We start from the raw sequence: 19,583 nt of genomic DNA on the forward strand, positions 1-19,583 counted from the left end.
GCAATAAATGTATGGGAGTGTCTGGGAGATGCTCTCAAGGCACTCATAGGGCAGCAGGACTGATAGACCTGAGTGGATTTTAAGAAGCTGGGATTTTTTTCCCCCCTCACCAACTTGTATTTTGGACCCAATCTACACCCCGTGTCTGTTTAATGAAACAAATCCGAGGGGCGAGGCTGGGGCCGGGACCAAGCGCAGCTGCTGACTCACTCCCTGACCTTTAGCAACTTGCTCTTACCTCCGCACGCCGCAGCCTTTACTTGGCGAGAGCGGAGCGGGCCCGTCTCGCAGCAGCGTTGCGGAGCGCTAGGTCACCGTGGTCAATCACGGAAGGCGCCGTTCCTCCGGGGATCGTTACAGACGGGCACCACCCGGGAGCCCTGTCACTGTTTCCAGGCTGACGCCGTGACTCAGCGCCCCGCCGCGGAGCCCGCCGCCATCTCGGGCCCGAGGCCCGAGCCTCGCCCGGTCCGGCAGCGCTGCGCGAGGGCCCTCCCTCGGCAGGGGATCGGGCTGGCCGCTGCTCCGCCGCCCGTGCCTGGGCAGAACCAGGTCAGGCAGCGCCGCTCAGCGATGGGACTCGATGTAGTGCGGGCGGCCAGCGGCGCGGGTACACGTGTCCCTGTGACTGTTGTTTACTATCGGCCGAGCGCGGCGCGGGGCATCCTGGGGGCTGTCGTCTTATCGCGTCCGAGCTGGCAGGCAGCGGCGGCGGCGAAGACTACAACTCCCAGGATGCCCCTCGGCGAGCCGGAGGAGGCATTGGCCAATCGGAGCGCCGCATGGGGATGATTGATGTGCTGCGCTGTGCAATCCGCACGGCAGGAGAGTGAAAACATGTCCGCCCTCCGGGCGGATTCCTGATCGGCAGGCCACATAGCCAATGGAAGACGGCCAAGGCTTGAACAACGTCATCTTCGGCCACTCGGCGGCCAAGCACGGCCAGGCTGGGGCGGGACTTCGCTGCGGGGAGGAGGCAGGGGGGGAGCCGAGGGGAATTTGGTAATGGCGACGGGTTTGGTAAGTGCCGCAAAGTTTGGAGCTGCCGCTTCTGGGGGACCGCGAGGCGCTGGTGGGGGACGGACGGGGTCCGCCAGGCCGGAGGGGAGCGGCGGCGGCCGCGGGCCAAGCCGAGGAGACTGTTGGTTGCTCGTTTTCGGCGGTGGCAGGAGCCCGGACATTGTTTACTGGGCGCCTTCGCTCACCGGCCCGGCGGAGCCGCCACCCTCCCGCGCTGCTGGGCTGAAAGTCGCGGCGTGCGCAGGGAGCGCAGACCCCCTTCGGGGCCCTTCTTCTGCGGCGCCAGGCCGCGGAACGAGCGAAGTAGAGCGGGTGTCCCCCCGTTTTTCTTCGGGAGCGCCTTGTGTGTTAGCGCGAGGGCGCTCTGCCCCGCTGCGGGGAGCAGCGGCCGCTTGAGGAAGGGGGCTGGAACTGTGAGGAGGGCGAACCCGGCTGGCATCTGCGGCCGGGGGCGTAATGGCGGGCAGCGGGGTCTGTGGGCTGGGAAGGGGGGGGCGCCCGGGCCGGGCTGTTACGCAGTTGTGAATGAATGGGGCCTTGGGCGCATGCGCGCTGCTTGGTGAAGTTTATAAACAAGGGCAGCGTCCAGGCGGGGTCACATGATGGGCGGGTGTGTGCTGGGGGGGGGGGGGGCGGTCCCGTCCCGCAGTGGGGGGAAGAGGGGGAGCAATATCAGAGGCTCCGGACCGGGACGGGGATCCCCTGCGCGCCAGGGCGGCTGCGGGCCATCGTCCGGGGTCACGGCAGGGTGTTGTGTGCTCATGCGCCTTTAATTCTGTCGTAAATATACTCTTTATGTAATCAAAGTCATGTTTGTTCCGCGGCGGGCGCTTAAATGGTGCGGGGAGGGCAGTGCTTCCTCTGCGGGGGGGGGGGGGGGGGGGGGGGGGGGGGGGGAGCAGACACCGATGGAGTTGGGTAGAAGGTACAGTTCGGCCTGAGTAATGCTAAAAGGCTGTCTGTGCAAAAACATCATGAATCATGTCCTGTGCTCCTCCGAGGCTGTGCCTCCGCGGCGTTTTTCTGGCACAGCTGTGCGAGTCGGAGATGTGGAACGAGGCTCTTTGATCAAAGCAGCTGTGCCAATAAAAGTCCCTGGTGTAGATCCAGTCTTGCCAGTATGTTGTGTTTTGCTTGGAGAAGCTGTTCCCCGTGTTAAACTCCATCCAGTGAATTGCTGTAGGCATAGACCTTGCCTGAGACTTCGGTGGTAGGCTGGGGGAAGGCAGGCAATACCAGAAGGAAAACCACGGGAAGCACTTCCACCCAGGCATTCCTGCACAGTGTGGTTTGGGTGGATGCTGCGCCGTTCCTGCTGAACCCCTTCTCACCCATAGTCTTTATTTACTTTTTGTCCCAAACTTATTTTTGTCCCTCAAAAATAGACATGGTTCAATCAATAAGCTCTTTGTTAATATTGCTGTTTTGTTTAGTGTGATAAGTTGACCTATTTTAAAGCAGAGATTCGTAAATTATTTCATTTAGCCTCTAAAGAAAACGGCAGCAATTATGTTTCTGTGAAGCATACTTCTAAAAACATCTGTCACAACAAGTTTTGAACATGAAGTTGAGTTAAAAAAATCCCAGCTTTACAAGCTAACCATTCCTCTTAATGTTCCAAAACATTGAACAACTGAGAATAAGAGAAGCACGTGATGTCCAAAGTAGGCTTTAATCAAGTAGAATTAAAAAAAAGAGTAAAGTCGGACACTTCCTTTTTTGTTTTGTTTTTAATTCATCTCTTAGAGGAGATTTTGGCTTTTGTACACAGGTGGTTTTGGTTTAGATAAATTCTTGTGACTTGGAGGAGCAGTTCGTTTCTCATAATATCTTTCTTGTCAGATGAGCATGTTGTATTTGTTTCTTCTGTCTGACCTTCCGTGTGTTGGGGTACCAGGGAGGCACTTTCAAATCGTGGCAGCTGGCAGAAAGGAAGGAGAAGGTAACATTCCCAAAACATGTTAGCTGGCTAGTTTTGGCAGGAAAACGTGAAAGGAAGAGAGAAAAAATAGAGGGAAAAACAAGATAGAAGGGGGAAAGGAAGGATGTAGACAAGCCAGAAAAACAAGGACTGTCTTTTCAGAGTTGATTATGTGCAGATAAACATCAAGGTCCTGACCTGTGCTACTGAGATCTGGTTTTTATGGCAGAAATGGCTGAACTTTCTGCTCTTGTGCTGTTCTGTAATTTTGCTGTCCCTCATGGTGGTAGAGGAATTTCCCTCTCTACCTCCTTAAAATCAGAATTACACTGTTGCAGCTTTGTAATAGTGCCATTTGAGTAAGATCAAAAATCTTTCTACATTTGGAATGAAAGTTTCTGTAAGTTTTGCCTGTATGTGAAAGACTGGGAGATGAGAAGTTAGAAATTTTCCAGTAAAAAAAATATTACTGCTTAGGTCAAACTTTTTGTGGTAGGGCCAGTTTGTAATTCAGAGGGTTATGTCTGAACCATATTATGTACAGGACAAGCTTAATGAAACATGCATAGAATGAGTAAAAATATGGAATATTGTTAATTTTTGCTATATACTCGCACTACCTTTTAACTGTTTATTAAAATAGCTGGTTGGGGAGTTTTTTTTCAGTAATTGTTATGGATTTTTATGTATTACTAAGGAAACTTTTAGCCCATTTAGTATGATGGGCTTACTGTTTCACATGAAAATATGAGACTTTAGCTATAGTTTGTATTTCTCTAATGTGCACAATAGCTTCCTTAGTGGACATGTTTGTGGTAGACTTTTCAGATTTTCTTTTTTACTAAGCTATGTTTTCTGCTCTTGTGAGGGACTCATTACTTTTGACGCTTCATTAAAGCAGAAGGTAATCATGTTAGGGTAGCTTTAATTCATCATCATCATCTAAAAAAAAAACCCAAGCAGAAAACCAAATTACTAAAGACTGGATAACCTTGTTTTCCAGCTTCTAGATGCAGTGGTGGTGTATAATAATCACACAGTTCTCACTGCTGAAGATGATTTAAAATATTTCTGTTGGTATAAATGTTATGGGATTTGGGGAAATGAAACCGCAGTGAAGTCTACTAGTAGAGGCTTCTTTCGCTTTCCATGCAAATGGAAAGCAAAGGATGTTAGCAAACAGATGTGTTTGAGACTGTACCTAGTGTTGAGACAGCATGGGATGTGAACGGCAGTGAAAAAGGCTTCTGTAGATGCACCAGTTGTGAAAGGGTAACTATGAAAAATACAGGTGTGATGCTGAATGGCATTGGGGACTTAAAAGGTTGAGGTTGGCATCTTCTTTGCTTTGGTCTTTATTTGCAAAACCAGTCTCCAGGTTCTTTGAGTCCCTGGGCCTAGCAACACACATCTGACAGAGCAAGGCAGTTCTTTGTCTATACAGCAGGGAGAGCAAGTTAGGGGCAGGCCAGTTCTGTGAGCTTGTCACACATGAGTTGGTGAGACTGGATAGGATGTGTCAGAGGGAGCTGGCCAGTGTCATTGTGAGGATGGTCTCCAAAAGGTGGCAGATGTGGTGGTGGGAGGGCTCCCAGTAGCAGGAAAAAAGAAAATGTCACACCTGGCTTCAGTGAGGGGAATGTGGGGAAACTACAGGCTGGTCAGCCTAACCCTAGCCTTCAAGGAAGATTGTGGGGCAGGTCCTACTGACAGCCATGTCCTGGCTCTTAAAAGTCAAGAAGATGACTGGGAATAGCCAGAACGGATTAACCAAAGGCAGATCTTGTCTGACCTGTCTGATTGCCTTCTGTGACAGGATGTGTGGCTCAGGGTACCAAGTGAATGTAGTTTACATTGGCTTGCATGGTGGTTGAGGAGATGACCCTGGTCTCTTAGAATCATAGAATAGTCAGGGTTGGAAAGGACCTTAAGATCACCTAGTTCCAAACCCCCTGCCATGGGCAGGGACACCTCTCACTAAACCATGTCACCCAAGGCTGTGTCCAGCCAGGCCTTGAACACTGCCAGGGATGGAGCATTCACAGCTTCCCTGGGCAGCGCATTCCAGTGCCTCCTCTTGGAGGCAGTGGGCACAGGCTGTGGCAAGGGAAGTTCAAACCACGCACAAGGAACAACTTCTTTACAGCAAGAGTAGTCAGTGGTTCTTGAGGAGTGTCAAGGAATCTCCATCCTTCCAGATACTAGAAACTTAAGCGGTCAGGGCTGCAAGGAGCCCTATCTGACTTCAGGGTTGGATCTGCTTTCTGCGAGGATTGTGCCAGATTGTTTCTAGAGGTCCCTTTCAAGCTAAATTATGCTGTGATTCTTAACAGATCACGGAGGATTTAGGGTGCTGGTAATGATATAACCTGTAAGATGCAGCTTAAAGCAGTCTGTGTACAAATTTTTAACCTCTGTCTTTTTAAAGTCAGATACTTCGGAGCATCCTAACATGGTGTGGAAAGTGAAGACAAATCAAATGCCTAATGCTGTTCAGAAACTCCTTCTGGTAGTGGATAAGAGAACTTCAGGGATGAATGAGTCACTGGAGTTGCTGAAGTGTAATGAAAACCTGCCCTCTTCTCCTGGATATGCATCCTGTGATGAACACATGGAACTTGGTAAACAATGTGACTTTTTCAGAAGATGCCAAATCCTGAAGTTTGATGTAGTTTTCGTATAGTGAGATTACTGGAAGATGATTGAGATTATTGATTTTAACTTCAGTAGGGAAGACAATATGGCATTGAATTATGACATCTTAAGGTCTTATTTTGCAGTCACTTTCCTTTAATCCATTTCCAGTTCTGACACAGTGGCCTGTTGACTTAAATGTTTTCTTGAACAGAGCTACAAATTTCTGCTCCTAATCTCCAGAGGAGCTGGTGGTTTTTTTGTTGGTACAAGAATAACAAACTGAAAGCTCAAGAGCTCCTCCTAAAGGGAAATTACGCTGCTTTAGATCTGCTGTAAACAGAGATTCTGGCCTACAGGAACATTTAACTTCAGTTCTTACATATTGGACAAGAATAGCATGTACATTAGAAAGTATTGATAACAAGCAATGAAATGTTAATACATTTCATTGGAGTTACGGAGTGATTAAGAATAATGTTACTTAGTTACAGGAAAGCATGTAACACAGACTTCTGATAACAAGCTGAGCTCTTTTCTGCTATTCTATACAACATGAAATGTGGAGATCATTGGTAAGAATTCATCCCTACCAAGCTGTATACACAACTTTCATGCCTTCTCAGTTATTTCATTCCAGTTCCCAGGTGGAAACATGGAAAACTTTTACCTTCTGCAGCCTCCAGTATTGATAACTTTAAGTGTCACACCTGCTAGGACAGATTAATTTAGTTTCTTTTTGTTGAATGTTCTAGTATTTTAGTGAAGCATGTTGCTACTTTTGCATCATTCTGCAGTACAACGCTCTCTAAACTAGTCAGTCTAGTAAAAATTTTAAAACCAAAACTACATTTTTACATACTTAATGTTTTACTTAAATTGTTTGCATGAATGTATAGTAGAGTGAAGATGAAGTTATTTTTGTGGCCATTTTGCTGGTATTATGAGTAGGATTTGTGAGATGTTGGTAGTTGTGATGTGCAGAAAGTAAAATCAGTTGCTTCATTTTGATCTTTATTTGTAAGATGTGGTGTCAACTAAAACTTAGCAGTGGGTATAATTATGTTAATCTGTGCATTTTTTCATAGATGATCTTCCTGAACTACAGGCTGTGCAGACAGATTCTACCCCACCTGCACTTTTTCAGCTTGGTGCTGATGTTTCGCATCAAGAATGTTCAAGGCCTTCGTGGAACCAACATACCTCAAACAGCAATTCAGAAAGTGCTTATTCTTGTGAGAATGGGGTGAACTGGTTGACAGAACTAGCAAATATAGCCACAAGTCCTCAGAGTCCTTTGATGCAGTGCTCTTTTTATAACAGGTACTAGCATTCATTTCAATTTAGAACTGTGAAGATTTGTAACATGCCTTCAGAAATGTTTCCTTCACTTTTGACACCCTCTGACTTCAAACTGGAACCCTATTTTTGATCTTTCCATATAGTAAGTATTCTTCTGTGGCAGATTGCACAGGACTTGTTTCAGAGCCTGTTGCAAAAGCTGCTTAATTGCCAGGCACAAATGAGCTAGAATGGTATAAGGACATTGCCTAACCCCAGAAAGCTCAGAAATTATGGGCCTCGTGTGAAGCAGCAGATGAAAAATTGTTACATTAAATTCTTATACTTACTAGCTCACTGACTTTAGATTTTTTTCTTTAAAAGAGCTAATTGGAAATAGAATGCAATATTTTTTTTTACTGATAGTGTTTTCAGATTTGAGATCTTTAAATTCCATATGGCTGTGAGAAGCGAAATTTCTGGGCTTCACGTTCTATTGTACAGCTTTGGTCTTAGGTTTATAATAAGAAAATTAAATGCAGTGCAGCAATGCAGTTGGGATTTAATCATGAGGACAGAGCAGCTGTCTTTATGTACAGTAAGAAGGGGGTATTGAAGATACTTGTAAAAATGTCAGCATTGTGACCAGGAGACGCTGACGTGGAGGTAGCACTGTCATTTGGGTGGTATAATAGAAGCTGTGCAGGAGTTAATGCTAAATACTCCCTTTGCCTGAGCTTGCACCCTTTAATCATCCCATTTGAATGTTGGGGTGTGGGAAGTTTATTGGTATTCAGCTCATGCAAATAGAAATATTTATTAAATAAAAGCATTTTAGAGTAGTAGCAGCTAAATCTTGTGTTGTCTTAATCAGAAATATTTTAAAATACGTTTTTCTGTTACAGATCATCTCCTGTTCACATAATAGCTACAAGCAAAAGTTTACATTCCTATGCACGTCCTCCACCAGGATCTTCAAAGAACGATCCCAGCTTCTCCAAGAATGATGTCGATGAAACACCAGTCAGACATGAAAGGGTGAGTTGTTCTGAAATAAAGATGCATGAGTAGTGGGTTAAGCTTTCTGAGAAGATAAACTAGTGTTAAAAAATCATCTGTTTAGTTCTAATACTGTTTCTATCTAAGCTAGATTTTCTGTCACTTTTCTTTTTACCAAACACAATAGGCTTGTAGTGCTCTTGTCAGAGTCCACATTTCGGTGAAGAGATTCTAAGAAAGCTCTGCTTCTCTTGTAGTTCCTTCTATAGCAAGCTTTAAAAAATTACATTAACTTCTTTACTGTCTCAGAAAGGAAATACAGAACCATCTCCTTTTAGACGCACAAAACCTGTCAGTCCTGCTTCTCCCCTTCCTGTGCAGTAGTTTGTGTCTGAAACTTGTCTGTTAAAGACACTGAGTTTTTCCCAGTTATTTACCTAGAACCTACTTGGCCCTACAGCTTTCCAGTAATTTGACCAAGGAGTAACATGTGCTTTGAGTGGTTCTATGGACAGCCAAGGAATGATGGCTTGTAAAATGCTTGCACCTAAGCATAAAATAAGCATAGGTGTGTGAAGTGAATCTTGGAGAATTAAACCCAAAAATTTCTGGATGGCACATTGCAAGAGAAGAAAGTGAAAGTACTCTATTCACATTTGCTGCATTCTAATAGTAATAGAATACTAATTTCTATTAGTATTTCAGGCAAAATAATGATAGAGATGCAAAGTCAAGAATGTATCTAAAGACATACAAGACCAAGCCTAAAATCTTTGGCAGTAAAATATCAACACCATTCTGCTTTTCTTTTTTTTTAATAGGCAAATAGTGAATCAGAATCTGGCATTTTCTGCATGTCATCACTTTCAGATGATGATGATTTAGGATGGTGCCATTCCTGGCCCTCAACTGTTTGGCATTGTTTTCTAAAAGGTAACCTAACATGTATCACTGAATAAGTATTTGGTTTGTCTTGGGTTTTTTTGTTGTTGATTGATTGGTTTTGTTTGATTGTTTTTGTAGCACGCTTTTTTACATAACACTAATCTTTTTTCTTAAAATCTGTTAGGCTCTCGTTTGTGCTTTCATAAAGGACGCAATAAAGAATGGCAGGATGTTGAGGATTTTGCAAGATCTGAAAGCTGTGGAAAAGATGAAAATCTCCCAGCGAGTCCATACAAGGTAGCTGTTAGTTCTGATAAATTCATTTCAATACCTGTAGCAGATACTTCATTTCTTAATTATTTATCCCTGTGCCTTTAATTATTGTCTCAGTAAGATAGGTTTGCACTAAACTTGCCTAGAGCTGCTCACTGTACTATTTGAGCATCTTACTATAAAGCAATCAAACTGAATTAATTTAGGTATGTTTTAAATTTTACATTGTCTGTTTCATGGAATCATAGAATCATAGAATAGTTAAGGTTGGAAGGGACCTTAAGATCATCAAGTTCCAACCCTCCTGCCATGGCCAGGGACACCTCACACTAAACCATGTCACTCAAGGCTCTGTCCAACCTGGCCTTCAACACTGCCAGGGATAGAGCATTCACAACTTCCCTGGGCAACCCATTCCAGTGCCTCACCACCCTCACTAGCAAGAGCACTTAGAATGTTGGTATTTTTTAATATAAGGTGATGAATATACACCTATAGTATACATAGGTGTATGCTTTTTCTTGAACTGTATGTGTGTTTACAGGGCTATGGTTCTGATGGTCTGAAGTTAATTTCTCATGAAGAAAGCATTTCCTTTGGTGAGTCAGTGCTGAAGCTGACTTTTGATCCTGGCACAGTGGAAGATGGCTTGCTTACAGTAGAATGCAGACTTGACCACCCTTTTTATGTTAAAAATAAAGGTATGAAATGCTCTTAAGTATGCTTAGTTGTATATTAAAACGTGCTTAGAAAGCAGCTGCAGATCTTATTGCATCCCATGTTGCTCAAGAAATTGATAAAAGCAGTGTTGTAGAATCAGTTTACTGTCTTTGTAAATAAATCCAGAATTTTGAACAAACAAAACTGTAAAGTTATAAAGCTACAGAAATACTGCATGTTTCTTATGGGAAGATTTGATCAAGGACATAAGTGGATCTCAAGATGGGGGGGGGATGAAAAGCTACAAATAGGGGAGGATTTTCTCACTTGCTAAACATGAAACTTCTGATGATAAAAGTCAGCAGGTTTTGATTACTTTTTTGCTAAAATTAGATTTAGAACTGTTTGCAGTAGGAATTCCCTGAGTGTTTCTGCTTTTTCATCTGGGTGAAAGAAGCTACAGCAGAACAGTTTTATAAAGTGATATCCTATAGAGATACAGGATTGCTCCAATTAAGAACTAGAGAGATTGTCTAGCCATTTGTCTAATTTAACTCTCTACCACTTCAGGTTGGTCATCTTTTTATCCAAGCTTGACTGTGGTACAGCATGGCATTCCATGCTGTGAAATGCATCTTGGAGATCTGTGTCTACCTCCTGGACACCCTGATGCCATTAACTTTGATGATTCAGGTGTTTTTGATACATTTAAAAGGTAATTTTTGGATAAAGTGGCCTCAGTGGTTCTTATATTTAATGAGTAGGCACCTTATGTCTGCAAGAATTTGAAGCAGTATGCTGAGCAAAGAGAGAAAACTTTTGGTAATGCAAAATAAATGAGAGGGAAAACCAAAGACTGAATACCAGGAAAGCTGTGTAATCGTGCTGTGCTAAGCTGCAAAGTTTATTTCACCTTGGATTAAAATAATATGATAGTTTAAGAGTGATTAGATAAAGCAGTAAATACATATATGTATATTATCTGTATAAATTCTACAGGTAAAGTGGGTTATGTTTGAAATGCCTAGACAGTTTTCCCACAATAGCTATTAACTTGTGCTTCCTATGCAGCCATGCATCTGAATTAGTAGTTTTTTTAGTAATAAATGTATGTGCTATGGCTTTAGGGTACAACACTTTTCCTAATTAGTTCTTGCTATTTTTATATATTCAGCTTTTTGTGATTCTTTTCCAATATATCAAACTTCCTTAACTTTCAAAGATGAGTTATGAGGTTTGCCTTGCTTTTAGCAAGAGGTTCAACCAGATGACCTTCAGAGGTGCTGTCCACATAAATTATTCTAAGGAAATAATATCACCCATGAGATTTTCACATACTTTCCACACTTCCATATTTTGAGATCTCTAGGTTTACTAAAATCCAGCTTCTCCTATGATGTTAGCTCTTTCTTAGAATCTGTTTTTAGTCTGGTTGCTTTTTGGTGTTCTTACAATAGAAAAAAAGAATTTAAAATACTGTTTCAAGTGCTTGTCTTCACTCATTTGTTGTCACGGCTTTTTTCTTATTAACACCTATTCTAACTGCATGTGTAGACAGTTGTTAGAATCAGTTTGTTTACATCTCACTTGTGGCTTCTTATCCCGAAGCCAGGCCCGGACACTTCAAATTCCTTATTTTGTCTTTCTGGACAGGAGGGAGTAAGTCACAGAGAAAGGAGTATGCAGCAGCAGCTGTGGATAACAAGACAGAAGAATTGAAAAGCAAAACCCTGTTGCTGTGTTACGGGAAGGAGATTAGGAATAGGAAGGGTGCTGGACTATTTGTACAACAGAAAGGCTCGCTCTTACTGTTTTGTGAGCTTGCCTACAAACATTATCCCTTCTTAGTTGCTTTCTACTTTTCTAAGGGATTTTGGAGGCAAATCTTCAGGCTGCACTCTTGCTTGTGGTTCTGCTCCATAGAAAGGAGCTGCCTTTGCATGGGAGGGCTGGGCTACCCCTAGCAGTGTTTCGTTATTAGTTCTGCTTTATGTTCTGAAAAAACCTCTTCAAAGCCCTTATTTTTGCCGTAAGTTACGCAACTATAGCCACATTGAGCAGTGGGTGAGCACAGTCTTTGAGTTATAGATATTTTATGTTTATTTTGTGGTGGTAATTTAGCATTTTAGATCTCTGATTATCACCTTTATGCGTGTGTTTTCCCCATATGGCATGCTAAAAGCAGTATAGTCTGTGGTTCCTGGAGATGGTAACAGTTTGTGGAATTAAACTTCTTCTGTAGTGGTGAGAGGTTAATTTGTAGTTGTTGGTCAACAAAAAATTACAATACTTCACAGAATTTGGAGGTCTAAATTGTATGGAAACAACTTGACTAAGCTGTTGAAATACCTTGAAATATTGCGGAACCTCACATGTTTGTCGCTAGAGGGCAGACTTTGTCAGCTTCAAATTAAAGAGTATGCACCAGTTTTTTAATCTCACTGGAAGGTTTGTCTGTAAAATAATATGTATTTAAGTTATTTGTACAATAGCCTATATAATAGAATTTATTTTAATAGTGGTTTTATATTTGTAATTAATATATATTTTCAAGTGAGTCCAACACTTACTCTTCCCACATTAGCTGTCCCTTTCAGTGCCTGTCACTCACTGACCAGATTTGATTTATGGTAGGGACAAAAGGAAAGAAGGAAGCTTATTTCAAAGGAGGATGAAATTGAAGACAGTGTGCAACAGATATACAGCTGGAGAATTGATAGTACACAGCAAACCTTGCAAAGTTGCAGTATGCTGTCACACTGAAAACACTGTTAATTTGTGCCAAAGTTTTGGGTTTTTTTTTTTTGTTTAGGTTTGGTTATTTTTTCATACCGACATCTACATCAAGTGCAAATCATTATGTCGCGCAAAAACTTCAAAATACTATAAATGTAGTATAGATGAAGAATGAGTGGCTATTCAGGGGTTTTCTGTGAAAATTACTCTGTCGTTTTCTAATAATGACTTTTTCTTGCAGCTACGATTTTACCCCAATGGATTCCTCTGCAGTTTATGTGCTAAGCAGCATGGCTCGCCAACGTCGCGCTTCTCTGTCCTGTGGAGGATCAAACAGTCAGGAGGCTGAGAGATCAGAGTGCAGTAGTAAAAACTGTGCATCTACTGCGTCGTCACATGTTTCCTCCAGTTCGTTGTACAGCAAAGCTGGCAAAAGCCACAGCTCAGGGACTGCAAGTACTGTGAGTGCCACTTCTCCAAACAAGTGCAAAAGACCAATGAATGCCTTCATGCTTTTTGCCAAAAAATACAGAGTTGAATACACTCAGATGTATCCAGGGAAAGACAACAGGTAATGATACAAATTGTAGTTTGTTATTCTTGGTGAGCTTATAGAATATCCGTGTCCCACCTTTAAGTGGGCTAAATTTTGCATATGAAATAAAATGTGTGTACATGGTTTACAGAACAAGTTTTGAAAGATGCTGACACAACTCTTAATCTATGGGCAGACTTGGTAAATAGGACACAAGCCATTTTTGGCAGTCTTGCCTTCTGAGAAAGCATTTGGGTAAAGCAACTGATGTATGTCTGTATGTGCACTAGCAGAGTCACAAATACACAACAGCCTTTGTTTATACTGGTGAGAAAAGGAGAAAAAAAAAGCACCAGCCTCTCTGCTCGTGTGTTGTAGTGGAAAAAGGGAATTTCTGATCCTTCTGATTAAGTCTTGACATAATATTGCAAATTGTTCAGTGAAGTTCTGTCAGAGCGAGTTATCCTCACTCTGCACATTGTATTGAGAAAAGGAGTACTGATTGTTGGGGTATCTGAAAGATCTTAATCCAAACAGTACCTCACCAAATGTTGCTTGTCCTAGAGGGGTTCAGCAACCTGCACGAAGAGTTGTATGACTCTGTGTTGGAGGGAAGGTTCTTTGTTGGTTTCTTTCTGGCTTCTTTTTATCTATACACATGTTCATGTCTAAACAATTTTTTTTTCCTTCATAAAGCTCTCCATTATAATGTTTTAAATAGTCTTAGTATTTATGCTAATTGTGCATATCTAAATATAAACTAAAGCACATGAACATACACCGATCTTATACTCAGATTTTTTTACATATATAACATTATGAAACTGTTACTATAAAAATGACACTGTCACATAAAGATTTTAGTACAAAATCTGGTAAAAACTAAAGGTGACAGGGCTTTGAGAGGGTTTTAACTATTTTATAACGTTCTGGTAAGGAGGCTGTAACTGCTGTTGAGAAATAAAATTCTGTCATACAAATAATCCAGCCTTAAATTCCAGCCAGTCTTGTGTGACCTGGCAGTGATGTTCTGCACTGTTTACAGTAGCTTTAGTGAAGCGGATCTGCTGCCTTCTAAGTCATTGCAACTGTCAAAGAGAGATCGAACAGAACGTCAGCTAGGAAAGTCTGTGATGGATTATCTTAAAATGGCGATTTCAAAGGGATGCAGTGAACTGGAGCTGCAACTGGATGGATGTGTGAAAATAAGTTGCATATTTCAGTAAGCAGGTTTACCTTGATGGAAAGTGATGAAAGTTACTAGTAAGCTTCAGAGTGCATGGCTCACCATCCCAGTTGGAAGGCAGTGCGTTTGGATGCAGTTTATTGCCATACCATACAGACGAAATCACAAAGAGTTAGTGATAATTGATTATATATGCATTCAATTACTGTTACTTAAATGTGGCTGAGACATTTACTAATTTAGCTGTTCAGAGGCAACTCTCATGATTTTAACTTTAGTATGTCATTTTCAGATTACTGAGTAGATCTTATGGTTGGTTACATGTAGTACTCACTTCTGTACACTGCAGTTCTCATGTTTGCTACACTTAATTTTTTCTTAGCATGTAAGAAAGGACAGACCTTGAGGTATTTGGAATTAAATGGTAAGTTCTGAGACAAAGCAGCTCAAGCCATGTCAACCAGATGGTGAGCTGTAAACATTCAGAACACAAGTCAGCATTCACATGGTACTTAAAAACACGATGGACTGTAAAGCATACTTGAGAAACTGGCATTAGAGTAGTACTTGTTTCTTTTCTAGATACTCTGACTGTAACTGTAGTTGGACTTGATTGTGCCTTCAAAAATACCTCAATAATTTGAGCCGTGTATGTTCTAAAGACAAAATCACCTAAACTAGAGTATTTGTTCATGCCGAACATAATCACTAAGTAAACTTGAGGCATTCTCAACTACTGCTTGACAATTTCTTTTGAATTAGCTGTAGCATAAGGGGTTGTATCCTGATTGCTAAAAAGTTGTCAGGTACCTTACCAGCATTTTAAGAGGACAAAGGCAGATTACCAGAATGCTGTGGAGTTCTGGTGAGGTGAAGGACACGTAAGGCAGTGAAGCAGTAGAATCATTTCTTTCTTGTTTCTGGTCAGGTGAATTAAGTCTCTGTTATGTCAGGAACTTTCTCTGTACACATATTTTTTCAATCTCAGTGGTTTGCTCACAGAACTGTTTCCTTGGCAAAATGGAGCTTTTGTCTGCATTAGATATTTCAGTCTTTTTGAAATGTACAGATCTGTGCTCACTTTCAGTGCCTCAGTGCAGTTTTTTTCTCTGGAGAGAATAAAATACATATTTTTGCATTTAAAATACAAAGATTTTGTAGTTTATTTTATTTGGAAATGCAGTGCTTTTTTCAGCAAACGTGCTCTGTGTCACCATGTTCTTTCCTGGGGGTATGAGTGACCCAGTATAAACTGGTGACCAAAACCAGACAGGTTTCTGGTGCTGTTGATTTGCCTCTGGATACTGCTAAAACATGGAAAATCTGCTAATTAAGTGTGCTTACTTCTGATGACAGACCCAAGATACTGGTTCTCAGTTTGGATAGAAAACCAGAAATGCCATTGCCAGAGAGACAGGCAGTGCAAATGGATTTGATGTGGATGGGTCTGGTTGCAACTTGAGGAGTTTGCTCTCAGGAGCCACCAGAGCGTGTGACAGCACAGGCTGAGGGGCAGCCCCGATGGAGTTCCTGCTGTGCTGTCTGGGTGCTCCGTGGCTCCTGAAGCCTGAACAGTACTACACAGTCCTGCAGGATTAAAATGCATTTTCTTGTTACAGTGCAGAAAAGCCTTCAGAAACGCTGTATGTGCATCAACCTATGGAAGAGGTTGCTGACACTCTGCTCTTCTTGATTCTGTTAGAAAGTCTATGAATACCTTTGCTGACAGCAAGGAACTTTTTAATATGATGAAGCAGAGTTGTTTGCACCTTTTTTTTTGTTAAAGCTGATCACAGAATGTTGATCACTGTAATCTGAAGCTAAAACACCTGCTCAGTAGTTGAGCACTGGTAAAAGAGCTGCTGTTTAGAGATTTTCATTCTGCTAAAGGATGGAGTTGAAGCTTTAAGGGAATATTGATCCAGCATTTGGGAGTGCAGTTGAGCAATATGGCATGATAATAATGGGATACTGTCCAAAAGACAGCAAGTTTATAAGGAATAGGAAGGCAATTCAGCAATTCATTGTTAGAACAGATAGTTCTTTTGTGTAGGAATGGGAACTTACAGTATGTTCTGCCCAGTATGGATTAAAGGTGGAGGAGGCTACACACATCTGTTAAGTAGACATGGGGATTTGCAGTTAATCAAGTATTTGTTTGGCTAAGGTCATATTCAGATCATTGCCCTAATTATTAGAGAACATATTTTCAGCAAATCTGTCATATGATCTTCTAGTACAAAAGTAGAGCGAAACAAATGTGAGTTACCATTTGGTAGTGTTCTTTTTTAACATCCCTGTGTTGCTGGTTTATGTCAGTTGCTGTGTATTCAAATGTACACCCGCTGAAATGTTAGAATGTGCATTGACCCCTGCTCAGCTAGCACAGAATCTCAGCTGTTTAACTGTTGAAAGAAGTACGAGAAGATAATCAGAAACAGGATTGTTTTAAAAAACCTTACAGATACAGTTGACTTCTGTGTGTGTGTGATTTCAACACTTAACTTCTGTCTTCTTTGAAGTGCTCAGATAAAAAGAACAAAATTAGGGTTTTTCTTAACACCCTGTCCTGACCACACTGTAAACATTTGTCTTGCAGAGCCATAAGTGTGATACTTGGTGACAGGTGGAAGAAAATGAAAAACGAAGAAAGACGGATGTACACGCTAGAAGCCAAGGCCTTGGCAGAAGAACAGAAACGTCTAAATCCTGACTGTTGGAAACGAAAACGAACAAATTCTGTATGTTTGTGAAGCTTACTTCTTCATTGTGCAGTTAAATGTGTTCATATGGTAGCGTCAGGTTGTTGAGGATAAACTGCTGTCTACTCCTTTCTTGGTAGCCCAAACCTTCATTCGGTTGCCCTGTGTTGGGTAGCCTCCGTTTGGGCAGTTTTCAGGAGACAGATCAGGCAAGGGTCTCTGAATATTTTCTTAATTCCATGAATTCTATTGGACTGGAAGTGAGTGTGCTTGTGAAAGCCAGAGGAAGAGCACATCACCTTTTGTTTGAAGTAATTGAGTTCACACGGTCGTACCTAAATTACATGTCTCCTCAGAAACACTTAAACTTTTACAAAATCCTCCTTTGATTCGGTCTTATTTTTCTTCAGTAAAAACTTCTTCTTTACCATTTTCTATCTTTTTTACTTACAATTTCTGTCAGTATATGATTTGAAGTTACTGAAGGAGCAAGTTATTTTTTTCCATTAATCCCTTTCATTTACTACTCTGTTTTAATTGTAAAATAAATACAATAGATACCACTTCTTCTGCAGGGAAATAAATTGTTTTCAACATTGCAGAAGGCCATTTTAAGAGTCTGCAGCAGTGGATCTATTAAGATAAGGGCTTTCAAGCGTATAAGTCATATAAAGAGAACATAGGGGAAGAAAGGAGATTTCTGCCAGCCTGCATGTTCAGCTAGAAGAGAGGCTGGAAGGAAAGATCCCCATTGTGCACAAAACGCCAGGTCCTCTCATCAGCCATTTTATGCCTGCATAGGGGCATTAAGTATATAGTGTGGGCTTCACAGGTTTAAGATTCCATCAAGTTAGCCCTTTCCTTTTCTGTGTAACTGAGGCTACTTTCTCAAGAGCATATGCAAGTGTTGCCTTAAGACTAAGAAATGCTCCAACTCTCAGTTGCTGCTTATTGTTTATGTACTTGGTGCTCAGTCTTCAGTCCCTTGCAGATTTCACCAAACCCCAGCTGCAAAGAACAAGCTGTTTTTCTGTTCACTGTATTCTATTTTAATCAACAGTCACAGCTTCTGTTAGATCTCCTTGTGGGTTTAGTTAAAGTAATACTGTGTATTTATTCTGCTTTTACACTACCGCAGTCTTGGGCATTGGGTGGTGAGGTCAATTTCACACACGCACTTAGCTTCAAGGAAGTCAGTGGGGGTGTTTGTGTATAACTGAGAGGAATAGTTGGCCTTGGGAAGAAGGATGGCTTTCTTACCCTGCTTTCTAGTAGAATTTTCCTTGGTCTTCAGACCAAGGTAACAGTATTTGTAGGACCTGTTACTGCAGTGTTACAGCAGGAAATAGTTTTTTATGGTTTTATTTTAATGAACTAAGAATTTTGTTAGCAGCGTGGTTACCTTACCAAGTAGTGATGGTGGGGTCTGGGCTGCCACAAAGAAGTCTTGATGGTCTTGTGATGAGGAGGGATAAAATAATCTGGGCTTTTTGTTTTCTTCAGAGTAGCTGGACCAATGATTACAAGTACTTGTGGCTTTCAAAACAAAGGTTTGCTAGATTTAAGATAATGTCTCCTTCCCTTTTGCTTGATGAGTGCTAACCTGGTTCTTTTTCTTTTCTCAGGGCTCACAACAGCATTAAACCAGATTTTCCCTGTTAACTCTGTATTTACAAAATGGCTGTTGCTTGATGGCAAGAAGATGCACGATCAAGGTCTTACTATTTGTTGTGACTCTGTGTGGCCATAAAATACTGGCACCATCAAGTTGGAAATGATCTAGTATGAGTGCAGATTTGCTTTTTACAATAGAACATTAAGTAAGCTAAAACTATCAACATTTTAAACCAAATTGCCTTATTTTTCTTCCAAACTTCATATATGTTTCAGGTAATATAGGCTTGAAAATGGATATCCTGTGGTGCTAAAGTACTTTAGAAAGAGGCAAGGGAGACGTGTATAAATGTTTATTTTTAAAAGAAAATGTACAAAAAGGGGAATTTTAAAATATGTAACAGCTGTTTATATACATTGATTCTTATAGCTGATTAATATGTATTGCACAACCATATTATTAATTACGAGTCTGGGGCCTGGGCTTCTCTGAGATGGCAAGATGCGTTATGTGGTAGTGTCCCAGCCCAGCCAGGCGCCAGCACCGCACCGCAGTGTGGCGAGCACAGCGTAAAGAGCGCGGAGCCGCTGCTCGCATTGCCCTGGAGGAAATGTGTCCCCACAAGGGGGCGAGAGATGCTGCACAAGCTGGCACTAGTGAGAGCTGTTGTTGCCAGGGGCAAGCATGGCCCGGGACAGGATGAAACAAATAAATAGCGTTATCTCCAGAAAAATGGTGCTGTTGATACCATCACCATCATAGTTTTAACTCTGTGTTTTGTCTTTGCCACATACTCTACAATACTTTATTTTGCCATAAGACATCTTTATGGTGGGGGCAAACTTTGCACTTAACTATACGTGCAACACTTGCACTTTACTTTTTTTCCTCCAACTGTCTACAATTAGAGCAGCTGCATTAGGATTCCAACTGCTTCTGCTGTGAACTTTTACAATCATGGCTTTTCGTCTACTAAACAGCTGTGTGTTCCTTTTTTTTGTTTAAGAATCACAACTGTAAATTTCAGTTTATGACACATGTCTATGTGATGTTGCCCCTCAGATTTTTGCACACTATATTCTTGTATATTATTTCAAATAAATCCATTAAAATCTGGTGGTGTGTATTATATGAAA

The 19,583-nt window shown here is 41.6% G+C and overlaps 1 protein-coding gene across 5 annotated transcripts; it reads left to right on the top strand.

Annotated features, from left to right (window-relative positions):
* Window positions 1-973: 973 nt before the first annotated feature.
* On the top strand, window positions 974-19,563 carry HBP1 (HMG-box transcription factor 1). 5 transcript variants are annotated; one of them, XM_080615706.1, is made up of 11 exons: window positions 974-1,020; window positions 5,370-5,562; window positions 6,664-6,898; window positions 7,762-7,894; window positions 8,677-8,788; window positions 8,925-9,037; window positions 9,558-9,714; window positions 10,244-10,388; window positions 12,651-12,980; window positions 16,730-16,871; window positions 18,458-19,563. In XM_080615706.1, the coding sequence occupies exons 1-11, from the start codon at window positions 1,006-1,008 to the stop codon at window positions 18,473-18,475; spliced, it is 1,593 nt and encodes a 530-aa protein (XP_080471832.1). In that variant the 5' UTR covers window positions 974-1,005; the 3' UTR covers window positions 18,476-19,563. The 5 variants fall into 5 exon arrangements, with proteins under 5 accessions (XP_080471832.1, XP_080471836.1, XP_080471833.1 ...); XM_080615710.1 differs by having other exon boundaries at window positions 998-1,020; window positions 5,374-5,562; XM_080615707.1 differs by lacking the exon at window positions 974-1,020 and adding an exon at window positions 1,682-1,800.
* Window positions 19,564-19,583: the final 20 nt, after the last annotated feature.

The sequence above is a fragment of the Psittacula echo genome (genome assembly GCF_963264785.1).
Source record: "Psittacula echo genome assembly, chromosome: 1".
NCBI classification, from domain to species: Eukaryota; Metazoa; Chordata; class Aves; order Psittaciformes; family Psittacidae; genus Psittacula; species Psittacula echo.